We start from the raw sequence: 16,707 nt of genomic DNA on the forward strand, positions 1-16,707 counted from the left end.
GATTTTTTTTCACCAACCAGGAAAGAGAGAAAACATTCTAGGCTATAATATTCTCTGGGGTAAAGGAAAAGATGGTTCCTTCGGGGTTGTTTGTTTGTAGTATATTATAGGGTAAAGGCAGTCTAAGGGTATGTCTACGCTACAATTAGATTCCCATGGCTGTCCCATGCCAGCTGACTCAGGCTCACAGAGCCTGGGCTAAGGGGCTGTTTAATTGCGGTGTAGACGTTTGGGCTTAAACTGGAGCCTAGGCTCTAGGACCCTGTGAGATGGGAGGCTCCCAGAGCTCAGACTGCAGCCTGAGCCTGAAATGTGTACTCTACACCACAATTAAACAGCCCCTTAGCCTGAGTCCCATGAACCTGAGTCAGCTGGCACGGGAAAGTTGCAGGTGTCTAATAGTAATGTAGACCTACCCTAAAGAGCCCAACCTTTGAAAGCTGTATCTGTGAAAGACAACATTGAGTTACAGATTGTTTGTTTGTATTATGGAAGTGCCTAGGATGGCTCAACTAAGATCAAGGGTACTAGGCACTGTACAAACAGAATAATAAACATTTTCTACCCGCAAAAAATTCATTCGAAAGTTCTGTTTATTTCCACTGTTGTAGTAGACCTTGTGGAATGGATCACATTGCTCTTAGCAGGAGGCTTGATGGAGGAATTGTAACTTTGATGTATTTCCATTGTGATCTATCTGGAGATGGTTGTCTTAGATGCCTTTCAACCTTTTTCTGACTCCTGTATAAGTCTGAGTGTCTGTCTTTCATCATATTCAAGTTTTGTTAATGTAAAATCTAAAAGCGTGTCCCTATCCAGGATATGAAGTTGATATTCAACTGAGTATTTTGGCTTGCACACAGAAAAAGCATAAAGAAATAAACTGATGTAAGTAGAATTGTGTTCCTCATATTTATAAAATCAGGAGAACATCTGAGTGATTGTCTGCAAAGTGATGTGATGAAATATAGAAAATAAAGTTTCTTTCACAAAGAGCTCCCAAACCACTGACTCTTGTAGCTGTTGTCATTCTGCTTAGAAAAGAGCACTTGAGTGTCAGCAAAAAAAAGGGTACTTCTAAGGCAGTGGTGGGCAACCTGTGGCCCACCGTTTCCCGCAGCTCCCTTTGGCCGGGAACGGTGAACCGCGGTCACTGGGAGCTGAGGGGGACCGTGCCTGCGGACGGTCAACGTCAGCAAAATGTCTCACGGCCTGCAATCAGATTACTCTGATGGGCCGCATGCGGCCCATGGGCCTCAGGTTTCTCACTGCTGTTATAAGAGCTGAAATGGTGGCTTAATCATTGCTTGTAAAACAGTATTTGAATTCCATTTTTTCCTCTGATCTTTGATCAGTGGACACGGATTGGGTGCAGTTAAACATTTTCTTTTACCTTTTGTTAGTAGAAAAGATACTACTAGTTTGAGTGGATATTCCCTTTCCTTGCTGCTGGTTCCAGTGGTATTCTCCATTATATTTTACCTATTGGTGAAAGAAAACAGTAGCTGAGAGTCTGCCTTAAAGTATGTGTGGGTGTAATAGGAGGCTATTTCCTTTATGCAGAGGGAGAAAGGATCCTAATGTGAATGCCTGAACTCTGAAAGAACTTTGATAAAGTTCTTTGTCAAAAGGAATGCTACACTTGCTTTTAAGGAACATAACTGGGCAACCTCAGAGATGTATTTTATTCCAGGCTAAACAAGTCCTCCAAATTTGCTTGCATGGTTTTCTACATTTGAGTGGGAAGTCTGTCATTTCACTGGAATACCTGCATCCCTGAAGATTTAGTCTTTCAGATGGCAGGCTGTCAATCTCAGCCTCTAACAATCTGGGTATCCAGAGCCCAAGCATACAAAAAGTGCCTCTATGGCTTGTGGACATTGGGTTCTCTGAGTTATCAGAATAAATAGTGGTCTTGTTCTTCTATATTTTCCTAGTAACCCAGGCTTAGAATGGAAAGGAGAAGATGCCTTCTTCCAAGTGCAAGAGTGACAATGCTGGGAGCAAGATCAGTGGATCTCTTCTGTTCCAGGAGCCACAGAGATCTATTTGTCGTTGGAGCCACCTGACTGACTGTAGATAAAAATATAGATTGGTCCAACTCCTCCTCTTCTGTGGCAGATATCTTCTGTTGAGAAGACTGCTGGGTGGCTTAGCTTGGATATATGACCTTGATGGATAAGCCCTTGCACCCAAAATATTCAGATTTGTTGTGGGTTCCAGGTTTAGTCTGGAATATTTTATTCCATTGTGGCAATTCAGGTGGGCTATTATCTGTTGTCATTTTCAGTCAACATTGTGGAGGTCTCCTGCAGAATCTTGAAGGAAAAAATCTATAGCATTAAGCTTTAAGCAGGAGGTCTGATTCTCATTTAGGCCTGGGGTACACCTAGCCCCCACTGTAGATGCAGCTAGATTGATGAAAGAATTCTTCTGCCTCTTGGAAAGATGGATTACCTACATCCATGGAAAAAGCCCTTCCGTTGATGTAGGAAGCATCTATACTATAGCAGCACAGCAGTTGTGCCATTGTAGTGTAGACATACCCTTACGCTAAGGCCACCTTGCACTTCTCTGGCAGCATAAAGAGGCCTTAAAGTAGGTATAAATATAATTTAACCATTTACACTACCAGAGTGGGGTAAAATGGTCTTATTGCCATGAGAATCAAGCCCAGGGTGTGTTAAGGGCACTGTGCTTGAATGTTAGGGCTTTCACCAGTAAGAACTTGTCTACACAGAGGTTGCACTGATTTAAGTTAAATTAATTTAACCAATGCAAACCACTATATGTATGGTTTCAAAGTAGCAGCCGTGTTAGTCTGTATCCGCAAAAAGAACAGGAGTACTTGTGGCACCTTAGAGACTAACAAATTTATTTCAGCATAAGCTTTCGTGGGCTACAGCTCACTTCTTCAGATGCATCTATATGTATGGTACTTATGTTACTTTAAAACTGCTGGTAGCTGTTTAGCTTGCAACTCTAAATTTTACAGTGCAAGCTAAACCAATATGAACCCGGTTTAAATAGACTAAGCAAGTCCACACACAAAGGGTATGTCTTCACTACCGGCCAGATCATCAGGCAGCGATTGATCCAGCGAGGATCGGGATTTATCACGTCTAGTCTAGATGCGATAAATCGATCCCCGAGCACTCTCCTGTCGACTCCTGTACTCCAGCTTGGCAAGAGGCGCAGGCAGAGTCGACGGGGGAGTGGCAGCAGTCGACTCACCGTAGTGAAGACACCGCGGTAAGTAGATCTAAGTACGTTGACTTCAGCTACGTTATTCACGTAACTTAGATTGATCGCCCCCTCCCCCAGTGTAGGTCAGGCCAAAGTTTCACCATTTTAACTAAATTGGTTTAAAAACATGTCTGTGATTAAACCAGTGCAACTTGGTGTGTAGATCAGGCCTTAGTCATTCAAGTAGTTGTGTATCTGTATTCCTTCATCTTTTAGGCTATGTCTACACTTAAAATGCTACAGTGGCATCGCTGCAGCTGCGCTGTCATAGAGCATCAGTTTAGACACTCACTACAGTGACAGGAAGGAGTCTCCCATTGCTGTAGTTAAACTGCCTCTCTGAAAGGAGGAATTCTTCTGTCAACCTAACACTGTCTACACCGGGGGGTTAGGTCAGCATAACTATGTCTCTCATGGATGTGAATTTTTCACATCCCTGAGAGACATAGCCATGCTGATGTAAGCTTCCAGTGTAGCCCCCGACCTTACTTTGGAGATCAGAGTGACAATCAGTTTGGAAAAGACTGGATGACAGCAATAGGCTAGTTCATAAAATTAATGTTTCCTCTGCACTGTGAACTTCAGGAATTATTTCTTGATTGGGATATGCAGGAGATTCTCCAAAATCTGTACAATAGAGAGGTGAAGAGGGAGCTTTTCATTCTGAATTGTGTTCTTCAAATCAAAAGTTTGTTTCAGAATAGAGCTAGGCCTGTTTGTCGTTTTTTTTAATGGCAATAAAAATCTGGAATACCCTTCCTAGTATATTTCTGCAGGCATAACACTGAGTATAGCTATTACCTTATGACATAAACATTTTGGAATAGCCATGAAGATTGCTTGAATTTTCTCAGGGCTGAGTGGAAAGAACAATGTCAAAAACCAAGATGATTTTAACAGGGTCTGGTTAGCACATGAGGGCAAAATAAGTTTTCTTCCACTCCCTGCCTCTGCATGAGCAGGAGGGGATTAAGTAGCTTAGGTACAGCTGCTCACTGCACCCACCTGCATGATAAGCCTAGCAAATGTAGGGTTGTAAGGGGCTCTTTTTGCCACCTTATTCTACTCTATGGGTGCACAGATAGTCATGATCTGGACTATACGGTGTCATTTTCATTTGCCATAGAAATGAGAAAATTCCAACTTTATAAACTAATACAAAGGAAAATCATGTAGGAACTATTGCCTGATTCATTTAATGAAATATGTATCAACTCTGTGGAGTAAAATTATTAGATTCAATCTAAACCCAGTGAAAAAGTTCATTAATGGACAAATCTTAGCAGTGATGCACATTATTTACATACTAAATCTTTCATTCTGAATTTTTTTGTGGCATTAAGTTGTTTTTGAACATTATAAAATCGGTGACTTATTTTTCCATTTCAGTTTTAGGAATATATTGAAGAAACCATGGACAATCAACAGGATTTCATTAGCATCTCAACTTGCAGTGGAATTTCTGTTCCTGAAAAGAAAATCAACTCCTTAGTAGCTGAAGATCATGGTCAGCAAATTCTAAATGTACTGCAAAGTTTCAGAGAAAATAATATCTTTTTTGATTTTAAAATACTTGTGAAAGATGAAATAATCCCCTGTCATCGTTGTGTACTAGCAGCATGCAGTGACTTTTTCAGGTAAGCCTACTTCTAATGTAATTTTGAAGAGAATGGATATTTTTAAATTCTTGGTGGGAAAATATAACCACAGAAATTAAGATAAATCAAAGTGACATATCTATCCTCAGCATTTTGAGCAGAGTAATCATTCATATTAAACTCAGATCCAGTCATGCATATTACCAAAAAATGGAGTGACCCTTTGTCTGAGGTGCATACTGTAGTCTGCATTCTAAAATGTAAATGTAGAATCCTAATTAAATATTGTGCACTGGGAAGACTGTGCATGTCTTCTGTATCTGTATTTGAATATCCACAACACAAAATATGGTTTGACTTAATGTGGGGAGGGCCAAACCCTATACCTCGTACATTCTTATTGTAGAATGCCCACAAGTAGATCATGAATATATTTATTATTATACGTTTTTCCATAAGATTATGGAATAAAGTTCACAAGGGCTTTCTCAGATAAGTAGACAGTAGACTGATGATTAAGGGGTGACTTGATGTATGTACATGGGGAACAAAATTTTTATAATGGGCTCATCAATCTGGCAGACAAAGCTATAACAAAATCCAATGGCTGGAAGTTGAAAGTAGACACTTTCAGACTGGAAATAAGGTTCAATTTTTTTAACTATTAGGGTAATTTGCCACTGGAACGACTTACCAAGGGTTGTGCTGAATTTTGTGTCATTGGCAAATTTTATAATCAAGATTGGATGTTTTACTAAAAGATATGCACTAGTTCAAATAGGAATTTATTCAGGAAGGTCCTGTGGCCCGTGTTATGCAGGAGGTCATATGAGATGATCACAGTGGTCCCTTCTGGCCTTATGATCTATGAATGAATCTATAAATGCCATAAGAATGACTGAAAAAAACAAAAATCCCAGCAATTTTTCAAAAACTTCAACTAAACGCAAAATCCAGCCTCAAATTTGTGGCCTTCCCTGTGGTAATTGGAGGCATACATTAATTAGTGAATAACTAACACTCATCTATGTACAGGATGTAGTCCTTTCCGTTATAATATGGATGATCTTCATTGCCAAAAGACCCTGGCTAACCTGTGCTTCAGTAAGGCACAAACCTGCATATCTACACTGAAAGATTTCTAGGTTTACTGTTCACTGAGGCAGAAAATTTCAGTACTTCTGTTGTTATGAAAAGCAAAACTAGTACAAGTGAGATTACGTTTCCCAGAGATCAAAAGAGGAGTAACATTGCTGCCCAGCCTTGCCACGGCATAAACTCAAGCCCTAGGATACTTACTGCTGATTGTCCCTCCTGCCAGTATCTCCCCTTGCTCCTTTAACTGAAAACAAATTCTCATTCCAGCTCCTACAAGATTGAAGAGGAACTGGCTGGTCACACTAAGTGTAGCAAGTATCAGGGGGTAGCCGTGTTAGTCTGTATCTACAAAAACAACAAGGAGTCTGGTGGCACCTTAAAGACTAACAGATTTATTTGGGCATAAGCTTTCGTGGGTAAAAACCTCACTTCTTCAGATGCATCAAAGTGAGGTTTTTACCCACGAAAGCTTATGCCCAAATAAATCTGTTAGTCTTTAAGGTGCCACCAGACTCCTTGTTGTTTAAGTGTAGCAGGAGACCTTTAGAAAGGCTGCCTCCGTAACCCTACTTCCCGCCTCTTTCTGCAGCAGTTCTTAAGATAGCTACCCCTGCACTGCTCTACGTTCAAGCTAGTGATGGGAATAAGTAAAGGTGGGGAGAGAATGAGAAGCTGTAGGAGCTATGGGTCATTCTTCCCCTTCAGCAAAAATAAGGCTGATGTTCAAGATATTTTTCTTTCCCTCAGCTATCCTGAATTCTGCACAAAGGAAGTAATGTTTCTCAAGAACTACTGTTGAAGAAGGGAGGAGTGATAAGAGATGTTTCTTTCTATTCTCTCCACCAGTTGGATCCTCTTCACTCCTACAGCTGAGTTGCTTACAGGAGCAGTGACTGCCTGAAACTATCCTACCTCCTCTCAGCAGTAGAAGCCTCTGGGCAGTTTTACACTTAAAATGCTGCAACGCTTCAGTGAAGATGCTACTGTGCCGATGGGAGAGCTTCTCTCATCAGTGTAATTAATCCATGTCCACGAGAGGCAGTAGCTATGGGGACCAGAGAAACTCTCCCATCCATAGAGCACTGTCTACATTAGGGGTTAGGTTGGTTTAACTGCGTTGCTTAGGGGGTGTGGATTTTTCACACCCCTGAGCAACATTGTTATACCGATGTAAGTTTGTATTGTAGACCTGGATAGAAAGGAGCAACACTAAATATCTTAGTTTTTCATGGTTTCATTTAGAACCTAGGTGGGGCAGGCGGTTGACATGGCAAAGTGTAGATCCACTACTTAGTGGGGAAGGAGAGCTAATAATGGACAGCACAAACTGAGGTGTTTAATGCTATTTTGCTTCAGTCATCACTAAAAAGGTTAATATTGACCAAATGCTTAACACAATTAATATTAACAACAAGGGAGAAAGAACACAAGCCAGAATAGGGAAAGAATAAGTTAAAAAATATTTAGATAAGCTATATGTATTCAAGTTGGCTGGGCCTGATGACATTCACCTGGGGTATTTAAGGAACTAGCTGAAGCAATCTCAGGACCATTAGTGATTTTCTTCAAGGATGGGTGAGTCCCAGAGGACTGGAGCAGGGCAAACATAGTACCTATCTTTAAAAAGGGGAAAAAAGAAGACCTGGGGTATTGCATACCAGTCAGACTAACTTCAGTTGCTGGAAAGATACTGGAACAAATTATTAAGCCATTTGTAAGCACCTAGAAGATAACAGGGTGATAAGAAAGACTGTGAGTTTGTCACGGAGGTCACAAAAGTCCCGGATTCCATGACTTTCCATGACTTCCGTGACTTCTGCAGCGGCCAGTGCACCTGGCTCAGGGGCAGCTCAGGCAGCCCCTGCACCAGTCGCTCTAGCCGTTGCTGGGGCAGTCTCAGTCCCCCGCATGCCACCCCACGCCCCCAACAGCAGAGTTTGGGTGGGGAGGGGGCAGGAAGTTGAGGCATGGGACAGGGTGAGACAGGCTCTGGGCGGTGCTTACCTGGTTGGCTCCCCGGAAGCGGCAACATTCCCCTCGCTCAGCTGCTAGGCGGAGGCATGGCCAGGCAGCTCTGCAGGCTGGGTACGCAGAGGTCTTCCAGGGGGTACATCAACTCATCTAGTTATTTGCCTAGTTTTACAATAGGCTACATAAAAAAGCACTAGTGAAGTCAGTACAAACTAAAATTTCATATAGACAATGACTTGTTTATACTGTTCTCCATGTCCATTAAAGGTAGGACAATGTTATCAGTTTAATCTGCGGCAAGGGAGATTAGGGTTAGATATTCGGAAAATCTTTCTGACTATAAGGATAATTAAGCACTGGAACAGGTTATCATGGGAGGTTGTGGAATCCCCCTCATTGGAAATTTTTAAGAACATGCTAGACAAACGTGTCAGGGATGGTCTAGGTATATTTGGTCCTGCCTCAGCAAAGAGGAATAGACTAGATCAGTGGTTCTCATGCTTATTTGCTCACACCTCCCTTCTTTGTGTCTGTAGTAGTTTACACACACACCTTCCCGCCACACAAGGACATATACCAATACAAAAAAATCAACATGCAACTCTCTCTAAATATTAAAAACAGTAAGGCATTGATTCAAACAGAGCCAATGATCCATTGTAAAAAGAGCAAAACTGCAACTGTGGGTCGCTGCTTACAATGAAATGTGCACACCATGTCATAGCAAATGGATTAACATACAGATGGCAATGACTTTGTATAATGCTATGCAAGCTTAAAAGATATCCATCAAAATGCACAGCGTCATCTAGAGTCAAATGCACAGCGCCATCTGAGGGCCTGATATGTCTGGAACAATCAGCTCCGCTAGTTATTCACTGCTGTGGGTAAAATGTGCTCAGTAGTTTTTTTTCCCCCTAAAGCTTCTCACGCCTCTCCCCCAGAGGGGCCTGCCCCCCAGTTTGAGAATCTCTGAACTAGATGATTCTTGAGATATGTTCCTGCTCTACATTTCTATGGTTCTTTGTTGGTCTACAGGGAATGTGATGTCACCAGCATTGTCTTTTCACCAGCAGTTATTAGTATGCAAACTTCACTGATCCTCGGCTCCCCACCTTAGCATCTCACTAATCCATGCTAGCTAGTATGTATTGAGTAATCCAAATATAATCAAAACAAGTTACAGTACAATTTGAAGAATGTCATTTTTAAATATTGCAGAATACCATGAGCCAAATTCAGCTGTTGGACTCAGGCTCATGCTACTTCACTAAAAATAGCTGCATAAATGTTGCGACTTGGGCTTTGAAGCCTAGGGAAGGGTGTAGGCTTCTGAGCTCCAGATGCGACTTTAAAGCACTGTCTACACAGATATTTTGACCATGGTAGCACAAGCCCCATGAGTCCAAATCTGTTGACCCAGGCTGGGAGGCTTACTGTGTAGACATGCTCTTGGTGACAATAAGTGTGCGTCTATGGAGGGTTCAGTGCAGGAGCTGTGATCTTATTATGATATAAATGTGACTGGGTGCATACTAACTTCCCTCTCTAGGGGACACACGACACTGGGACCACACAAGAATCATATTAAAAAAATCTCTCCCTCTCCATTGTTTGTCAGAATATAGGGGCTACGCAGGAAGTTGCTTAGATTCTGGGACTGTCAGACAACCAGACACAGTTGGTTTATAAACCAGTCACAAAGAAGTCAGGGACCAGAATGGGGGAAAGGGTGTTCTTATTACAGAAGGAGACTGTCAATCAGAAACTCAGCGTAAGAACATTTACCATGGGAGTGTGCTTGTATCCCAGAAGAGAAGGGCTTTATTTTGGGATTGTATTTGCTCCTGGGTATATCAGTGTGTGGGTTCTGGAACAGCCCCATCTGTCGCAGTGACATTTTACGTTTAAATCATTTAGGATAATGTATCATGGGATCATATGAGAGGAGAGGTTCCACAAGGCTCTGCCCTTGGTCCCTTCATTTTTTCTCTCCTATACCCTATTGATTGGTGATATCTGCTCATGGCTTTAACTACCATCTTTACACTGACTCAAAATCTACCTTTCTGCTATCAGGTTTAATTCCCTCCATCCAATCCTGCATCTCAACCTCGTTTTCTGGCATCTCTTTGTGGATGTCAACTTAAATTCCACAAGGCCACAGCTAAGCTCCTGATTTTTTCCACCATCCCCAACCCCTTGTTATAACTATGGAGAACACCACTATCTGCCCAGTTGCTCAGGCCTGTAACCTGGATATTAGCCCTCTCTTTCAACCCACCATCAAGGCTTTGCCTGAATCCTGCTTCTTCCAACATAATATTTGAACTATTGATCCTTTCCTCTCTGTCCACACTGTCAAAACTCATCTTGGCTCTTACCATCTCATGTCTTGGCTATGACAACCTCCTCCTCTCTGGCCTTGACAGCTGCAGTCTTTTCCCTCCCCCGCCATAAATCTATTAAAAATATTGCTACCAAGATAGTTTTCCTGGCCAATCCCTTTGATCAGGTCACCCTTCTCTGTTCCTCCATTGGCTCCTCCTTTTCCACCATATCTAACATATGCTTCTTGTCTTGACCTTTGAGGCCCTTCATATTTTAGCCCCACTCAGCTTATCTCCTGTATTATTTTATTGCACCATCTAGATCAGTGGCTCTCAACCTTTCCAAACTACTGTATCCCTTTCAGGAATCTGATTTGTCTTGTGCACCCCCAAGTTTCACCTGACTTAAAAACTACTTGCTTACTTAATCAGACAAAAATAGAAAAGTGTCACAGCACACTATTACTGAAATTGCTTCTTTCTCATTTTTACTATATAATTATAAAATAAATAAATTGGAATATAAACATTGTACTTACATTTCAGTGTATAGTATATAGAGCTGTATAAACATGTCATTGTATGAAATTTTAGTTTGTACTGACTTCACTAGTGCTTTTCTATGTAGCCTGTTGTAAAACCAGGCAAATATCTAGATGAGTTGATGTACCCCCGGAAGACCTCTGCGTACCCCCAGGGGTATGCGTACCCCGGGTTGAGAACCACTGATCTAGATTATTTTTCTCCCTCTCAGTATAGTGTTTTCTTGTCTTCTGTTTGCTAGATCTATAATGTTATTTAATTTGTGTATATGTCTCCTATATTTTACTTGCAGAGCCATGTTTGAGGTTAACATGAAAGAAAGAGATGATGGGAATGTTACTATTAGTAATTTATCACCCAAGGCAGTGAAGGCTTTTCTCGATTATGCCTATACAGGAAAAACTGAGATAACAAATGATAATGTGGAAATGTTCTTCCAGTTGTCATCATTTCTTCAAGTTTCACACCTCTCCAAAGCTTGCAGTGAATTTCTAATAGAAAGTGTTGATCTTGGGAACTGTTTACAATTGTTGTCTATATCAGAAAGTTATGGTTCTGTTCATTTGTTTGATCATGCACTAGAGTTTGCACAGCACTGCTTTTCCTTGCTACTCAAATCTAGTGATTTCTTGGAGATGAATTTTGAGATATTACAAAAATGTATTGAAGCAGATGAGCTATATGTCCCCGAGGAAGAATCTGTGTTGAAAGCTGTCCTGCAGTGGACCAAACATAATTTAGAAACAAGACAGAAGCATCTCTATCACTTGATTAAAAAAGTGAGATTACATCAGTTATCTGAAAAGACACTGAAGGACTTCTTGCATTCTGAAGAATATTTGCTTCAGAGCACTGACTGCTTAGGAATAATCAATGATGCAATTAAAAGTGTACAAAACTCCAGTGGACTATTTCCAGATGCTCGTCCTTCAACAACAGAAAAATATATATTTGTTCATAAGACTGAAGAAAATGGGGAAAACAGACACACATTTTGCTATAATATCAAAACTGATAAATGGAGAGAACTGCCCTCCACACACATCATTGATCTGCCAGGGTCAAGTTTATCTAGTTATGGAGAAAAAATATTTATAACTGGTGGGTGCAAAGGGAACTGCTGTAGGACTGTTAGACTTCATATTGTTGAACCCTTTCATGATGCCACTGATCAGACTTGGTGCTACTGCCCAGTCAGCAATGATTTCTCCATAGTGTCAACTATGAAAAAACCAAGGACTATGCACACATCTGTCATGACTCTAAATCAGTTATTTATAATAGGTGGAAAGACTAAAGGAGCTCAGGACATCAGAAGTCTTTTGGATGTGGAATCTTACAATCCTCTCTCCAAAGAATGGAAATCTGTAAGCCCGTTACCAAGAGGCATATACTATCCAGAAGCAAGTGCATGTCAAAATATAATTTATGTCCTTGGTGCTGAAGTAGAGATTACTGATGCCTTTAATCCATCTCTGGATTGTTTCTTTAAGTACAATGCTATGACTGATCAATGGTCTGAGCTTGTAGCAGAGTTTGGGCAGTTTTTTCATGCAACTTTAATCAAAGCTGTTCCAGTGAACTGCACATTGTATATATGTGACCTTTCCACCTACAAGGTTTATAGTTTTTGTCCAGAAACTTGTGTTTGGAAAGGGGAAGGATCTTTTGAATGTGCTGGCTTTAATGCAGGAGCAGTTGGAATAGAAGATAAAATTTACATACTAGGTGGTGACTATGCTCCAGATGAAATTACAGATGAAGTACAAGTCTACCATAGCAACAGGTCTGAATGGGAAGAAGTCACACCAATGCCAAGAGCCTTAACTGAGTTTCATTGTCAGATGATTCAGTTTAATAAATACAGAGACCCATGGTCATCTGTAAGGCAGTGTACTCTGGAGCATTTTGAAACATTATGAGTTATAACAGTCTACTTAAATGCACAAGTATTTAAAACATATTATTTTTAGCTGTTGCTATAGTTTTTTGCAAAAAGTGTATATTATATTATAAACATGTTCTATTGATAACTTACATTGTAGAATTGTTTGTTTTTATGGTAATCATGTGTATCAACTTTTACATAGGGTTTATATGCAACTTCTTTTCAGATGTCATTTGAATAATTTGCAGAGCAACATCACTTTTCAAGAAGTAAAGTAATAGGGGTTTAATTTTGTAATATCTATGCACTGTTACTTGTATCTTCATGAATGCCCCAGTGGATAAATCACTGAGCAAGAAAATTGTGTTGATATTTTTCCTTCATAACTAATGGAGTAGAAATATGCTGAATTTTTTGTTTAACCCTAGCAGAGGAGCTGTAAACATCATTGTGTCAGTTTACCCTTGCTGCATTGACAACAGCAAGAGCAAATGCCAAAGAGGCCTTCACATTCACAAAGCATTGACTCTGGATATTTAGTGTGAAGGGAATAATGATTTTTACAGTTTTATTTCATTGTGGCCTGTTTTCCCTACTCCTGTACGTGCTGTCTTCATCCTGAAGCTGTTGTCAGACAACCTCTGAGACTGACACCATTCAGTAAGCAATTGCTGTATGGTGTGTGATTCACACAGCAACCTCCTGCACCTTTGCAGATTGTCATCTTGGTAGTGTTGCCAAACACAACTAGGCCAAAAGAGCAAGATTCTTGAGGTTGCTCTCAAACCTTGGTCTTCCATTTCTCAAGTGTATAGTGCTACATACTACGGCCATGTCTATACTACTGGCTAAATCAGCATTGCTGCGATCAATGCAGCGGTATTGATTTAGTGAGTCTGGTGAAGACACGCTAAGTCCATGGGAGAGTGCTCTCCTATTGACATCTGTACTCCACCTCCCCGAAAGGTGGAAGCTATGTCAACGGGAAAGCGTCTCCCGTCAACAATAGCACGGTGTAAACACTGCTGTAAATCGACCTAAGTTACGTCGACTTCAGTTACGTAATTTACTAAACTGAAGTAACGTAACTTAGATTGACTTACAGTGTTAGTGTAGACCAGCCGTAAGTCACTGGGCTAGCCTCTTCAGTAGTTTGTATCACAAATTCTAGATATTATTGCTTCAATTAACTAAATTGGAAGTGTGTGTGTTTCAGTGCATATAAAATACCAAATACAGTACTGAAAAATACCCAAAACCCCACACTTTTAAAATCAAAGTGGACAAGTATTTCTAAAGTCAAGTAATGGATTTTTTAAAAAAATTGTAAATAGTCCGTGTTTTAACTGAACTAAAAGACACTTCAAGATATGTACTTTCACTTTGTACCTCACAATCCACTTTAGGTGTAGAAATACTATATGGTAACCACTAGACTAAGTATATTGCTTGGATTTTTTTAACATAGTAAGCTATTATAATAAGAATGTTAAACTTGCAATGGATTTTTAGTATTACTATTAATCTACATATAGTTCCTGGGGCAAATTTAGCCCCCCACCTCCAAAGTGGATCTTTCACAGAGGAAGAGGTGCTAATTAGGGTTGCTGGGTTCCACGCACAGAGACAAGCATGGGGAGATTGGAAATAAGGAAGGGAGACAGACATCTGTCCTGTGGAGGGGTACTGGCCTGAAAGTAGCCTTCACAGAAGGGTTCTGTAATTTTCCACAACATGGGTGGGAAAGATTCCTTTTGTTCCCAATGCTCAGCCCAGCTACTTGGGCTGAGCACTGGAGTCTGAATTTGCCATAATGTATACTGTAGTGACAATATATTTGAAACAGTAAACTCATGCTATGCTAGACAGAATGATACTAAGCATTTGGCTATAGCATGTACTCTTCTTAAGCAATGTAAAAAAATTAAAATTCCAGGGGGAAAAGCTATAGAAATCTTTTCTGATAGTTGAGACTATCTGGATAATTTTAGAAAATACCACATGTGCATTGGGCTGGCATTTTGGAAAAGTCAAGTCAGTATTAATGTCTGGAATTGACTCTCTCTTTGTGGTTATTATTTGTGGCTAATATTTCTGTTTCAAACACTATACAATATAAGGCCCCAATCCTGCAATTGGCTATGCAGACACACCATTGAAGTCAGTGGGGCTCTGTGCTGGTGAATGGGTCTGCCCAACTGAGCCTTTTAGGATTGGGACTTAACACAGGTAGTTCATAGAACTATATTAATATTTTTAGTGCAGTGCTAACTGCAAAAAAGAGCAGGGTAAAAGCAGAATCTTATGCTTTCATGCACACATCCTAGTGAAAGTGTTTTCCAGAAGTGCCTAATATACACCATCTTTCTCTAAGATTTGAGATGGCAGGAATAAGATTTTAATTCTTCAGTTGGATTCTTGTGATTTTAGTGAGACACAGTGCATGTGACTATAGAATGGTTAAACCTACCAGATCCCCATGAGTCTAGTTGCAATTGACATCTCCCATATGTGCAGGCCATAATGGCCACTTTTAACCTAACATATCAGTCTTAGATCAAGATTGCACCAGTCAGTGCCAGGTATTCTCAGATGTTACCTGCTCTATTACAAGGAAATAAAGACAAAAACAGCACTGGCTTAATAATTTGGTATCAGACAAGCCAGATGAAGTTAGCTAACATTTACCAAGATGACTTTCATAAGAACATAAATGAAATTTTGTAAATTTAAAGAGCCTGTTCTTTAAATAAATCTGTAGTTTGTAATAAGATTTAGGTCAAATTCTGTTAACAAAAAATAGTAAACAGTTTGCTATTGGTATCAAGAGATTTTAGTGTCAAGAAGGTAACATCTACTTTTATACTACTTTTTTCCCTAGATAATCCCCAAATTATTTACAAACTATGCTTAAATATGATGTACTTCACAATCCTCCCACTGAAAGCAACTGTCACTTGGGTTAGAACACAGCTGTTTGTTCTTAATGCAAAGCAAATGTTCAGAACAATTCAGGAAAAGTGAAAAGTATCAAAATGAAACCGAAAGAAAAAAATATAAGTAACTATATAGTATAATAACCCAGTTTCAGATTTGATCAGGACACTGAAGCTAACACTTATTCTTGCAAAATCTAGGGTGGAGTCTTTTTTTTACAACTTAATTGTTACTTCTCATCAAAAATACAGGGCCTCATTCTCCACTGCTTTGTCCTTGTGTAGTAGTTTACACCCATGTAAAGTGAGTAAAATTGACGTAAAATGCTAGGACATGTTGGATGTGCAGTTTATCAAGGTGTAAATGACAGGTTCAAGGGAATAGAGAATCAGGCCCATAGTATTTTTAGCTATCACTTGGTGGGCTACAGTCAGCCTTGAGTCAGGGGAAAGAACGACACCAACTGAATCACAAATAGTGTTTATTATAGCAATCTGACTTTCCTTGGAGGTCTTCTATCCAAGCACTGTTTAGGCCTAATCCTGTTTTGCTTTGGGCATCTGATGGAATCATAACCCATGGTAAAACTCTCGCCATTATTTATATCTGTATTTCGTCAAATATATATATAGTGATGCTTCACTTAGATTTTTATTTGAAAATAGATATGTTCCTTTAATTTTTTCTTAAAGCTGTGCTATATTTTGCATATCTAACAATGACTAAGAAATGTCTTTAAATCCAATAAAATATCTGTAAACAAAACCTATGTATAATTTATGAGAATGAAACCATGTGAAAGAGCTGACTGAAATGATTTTTTTTGCTCATAACTATAATTCAAGAGGAAAGCAAAATTTAAGGCACAGATTAAAAAGAGGTGGTAGTAGATGCAGTCATTAAAAATTGAATGTTGTTTGTTTTAAAATAGCCAGCCAATTTCTCTGCTAGTGCAGCTACACTGAAGTTAATGCAGTTATACCAGAAGATGATTTGACCCACTGTTCCAGGCTAAATCATGTACAATGCTATGTGCTGCCTAAAGATCATAAAGCATTTTACGCCTGTGCATTAAGTGGCTTTAACTTTTCCTCAT

The 16,707-nt window shown here is 39.9% G+C and overlaps 1 protein-coding gene across 1 annotated transcript; it reads left to right on the forward strand.

Moving 5' to 3' along the window:
* The first annotated feature begins 4,810 nt into the window (after nt 1-4,810).
* On the forward strand, nt 4,811-12,708 carry KBTBD3 (kelch repeat and BTB domain containing 3). Its single transcript, XM_065423598.1, has 2 exons — nt 4,811-4,883; nt 11,079-12,708. The coding sequence occupies exon 2, from the start codon at nt 11,083-11,085 to the stop codon at nt 12,706-12,708; it is 1,626 nt and encodes a 541-aa protein (XP_065279670.1). The 5' UTR covers nt 4,811-4,883; nt 11,079-11,082.
* The last annotated feature ends 3,999 nt before the right edge of the window (nt 12,709-16,707 follow it).

This window comes from Emys orbicularis, chromosome 1, assembly GCF_028017835.1.
Source record: "Emys orbicularis isolate rEmyOrb1 chromosome 1, rEmyOrb1.hap1, whole genome shotgun sequence".
NCBI classification, from domain to species: Eukaryota; Metazoa; Chordata; order Testudines; family Emydidae; genus Emys; species Emys orbicularis.

Excerpts from the sequence above, each read along its gene's own strand:
- KBTBD3 (XM_065423598.1), top strand. The coding sequence starts at position 11,083 with ATGTTTGAGGTTAACATGAAAGAAAGAGATGATGGGAATGTTACTATT.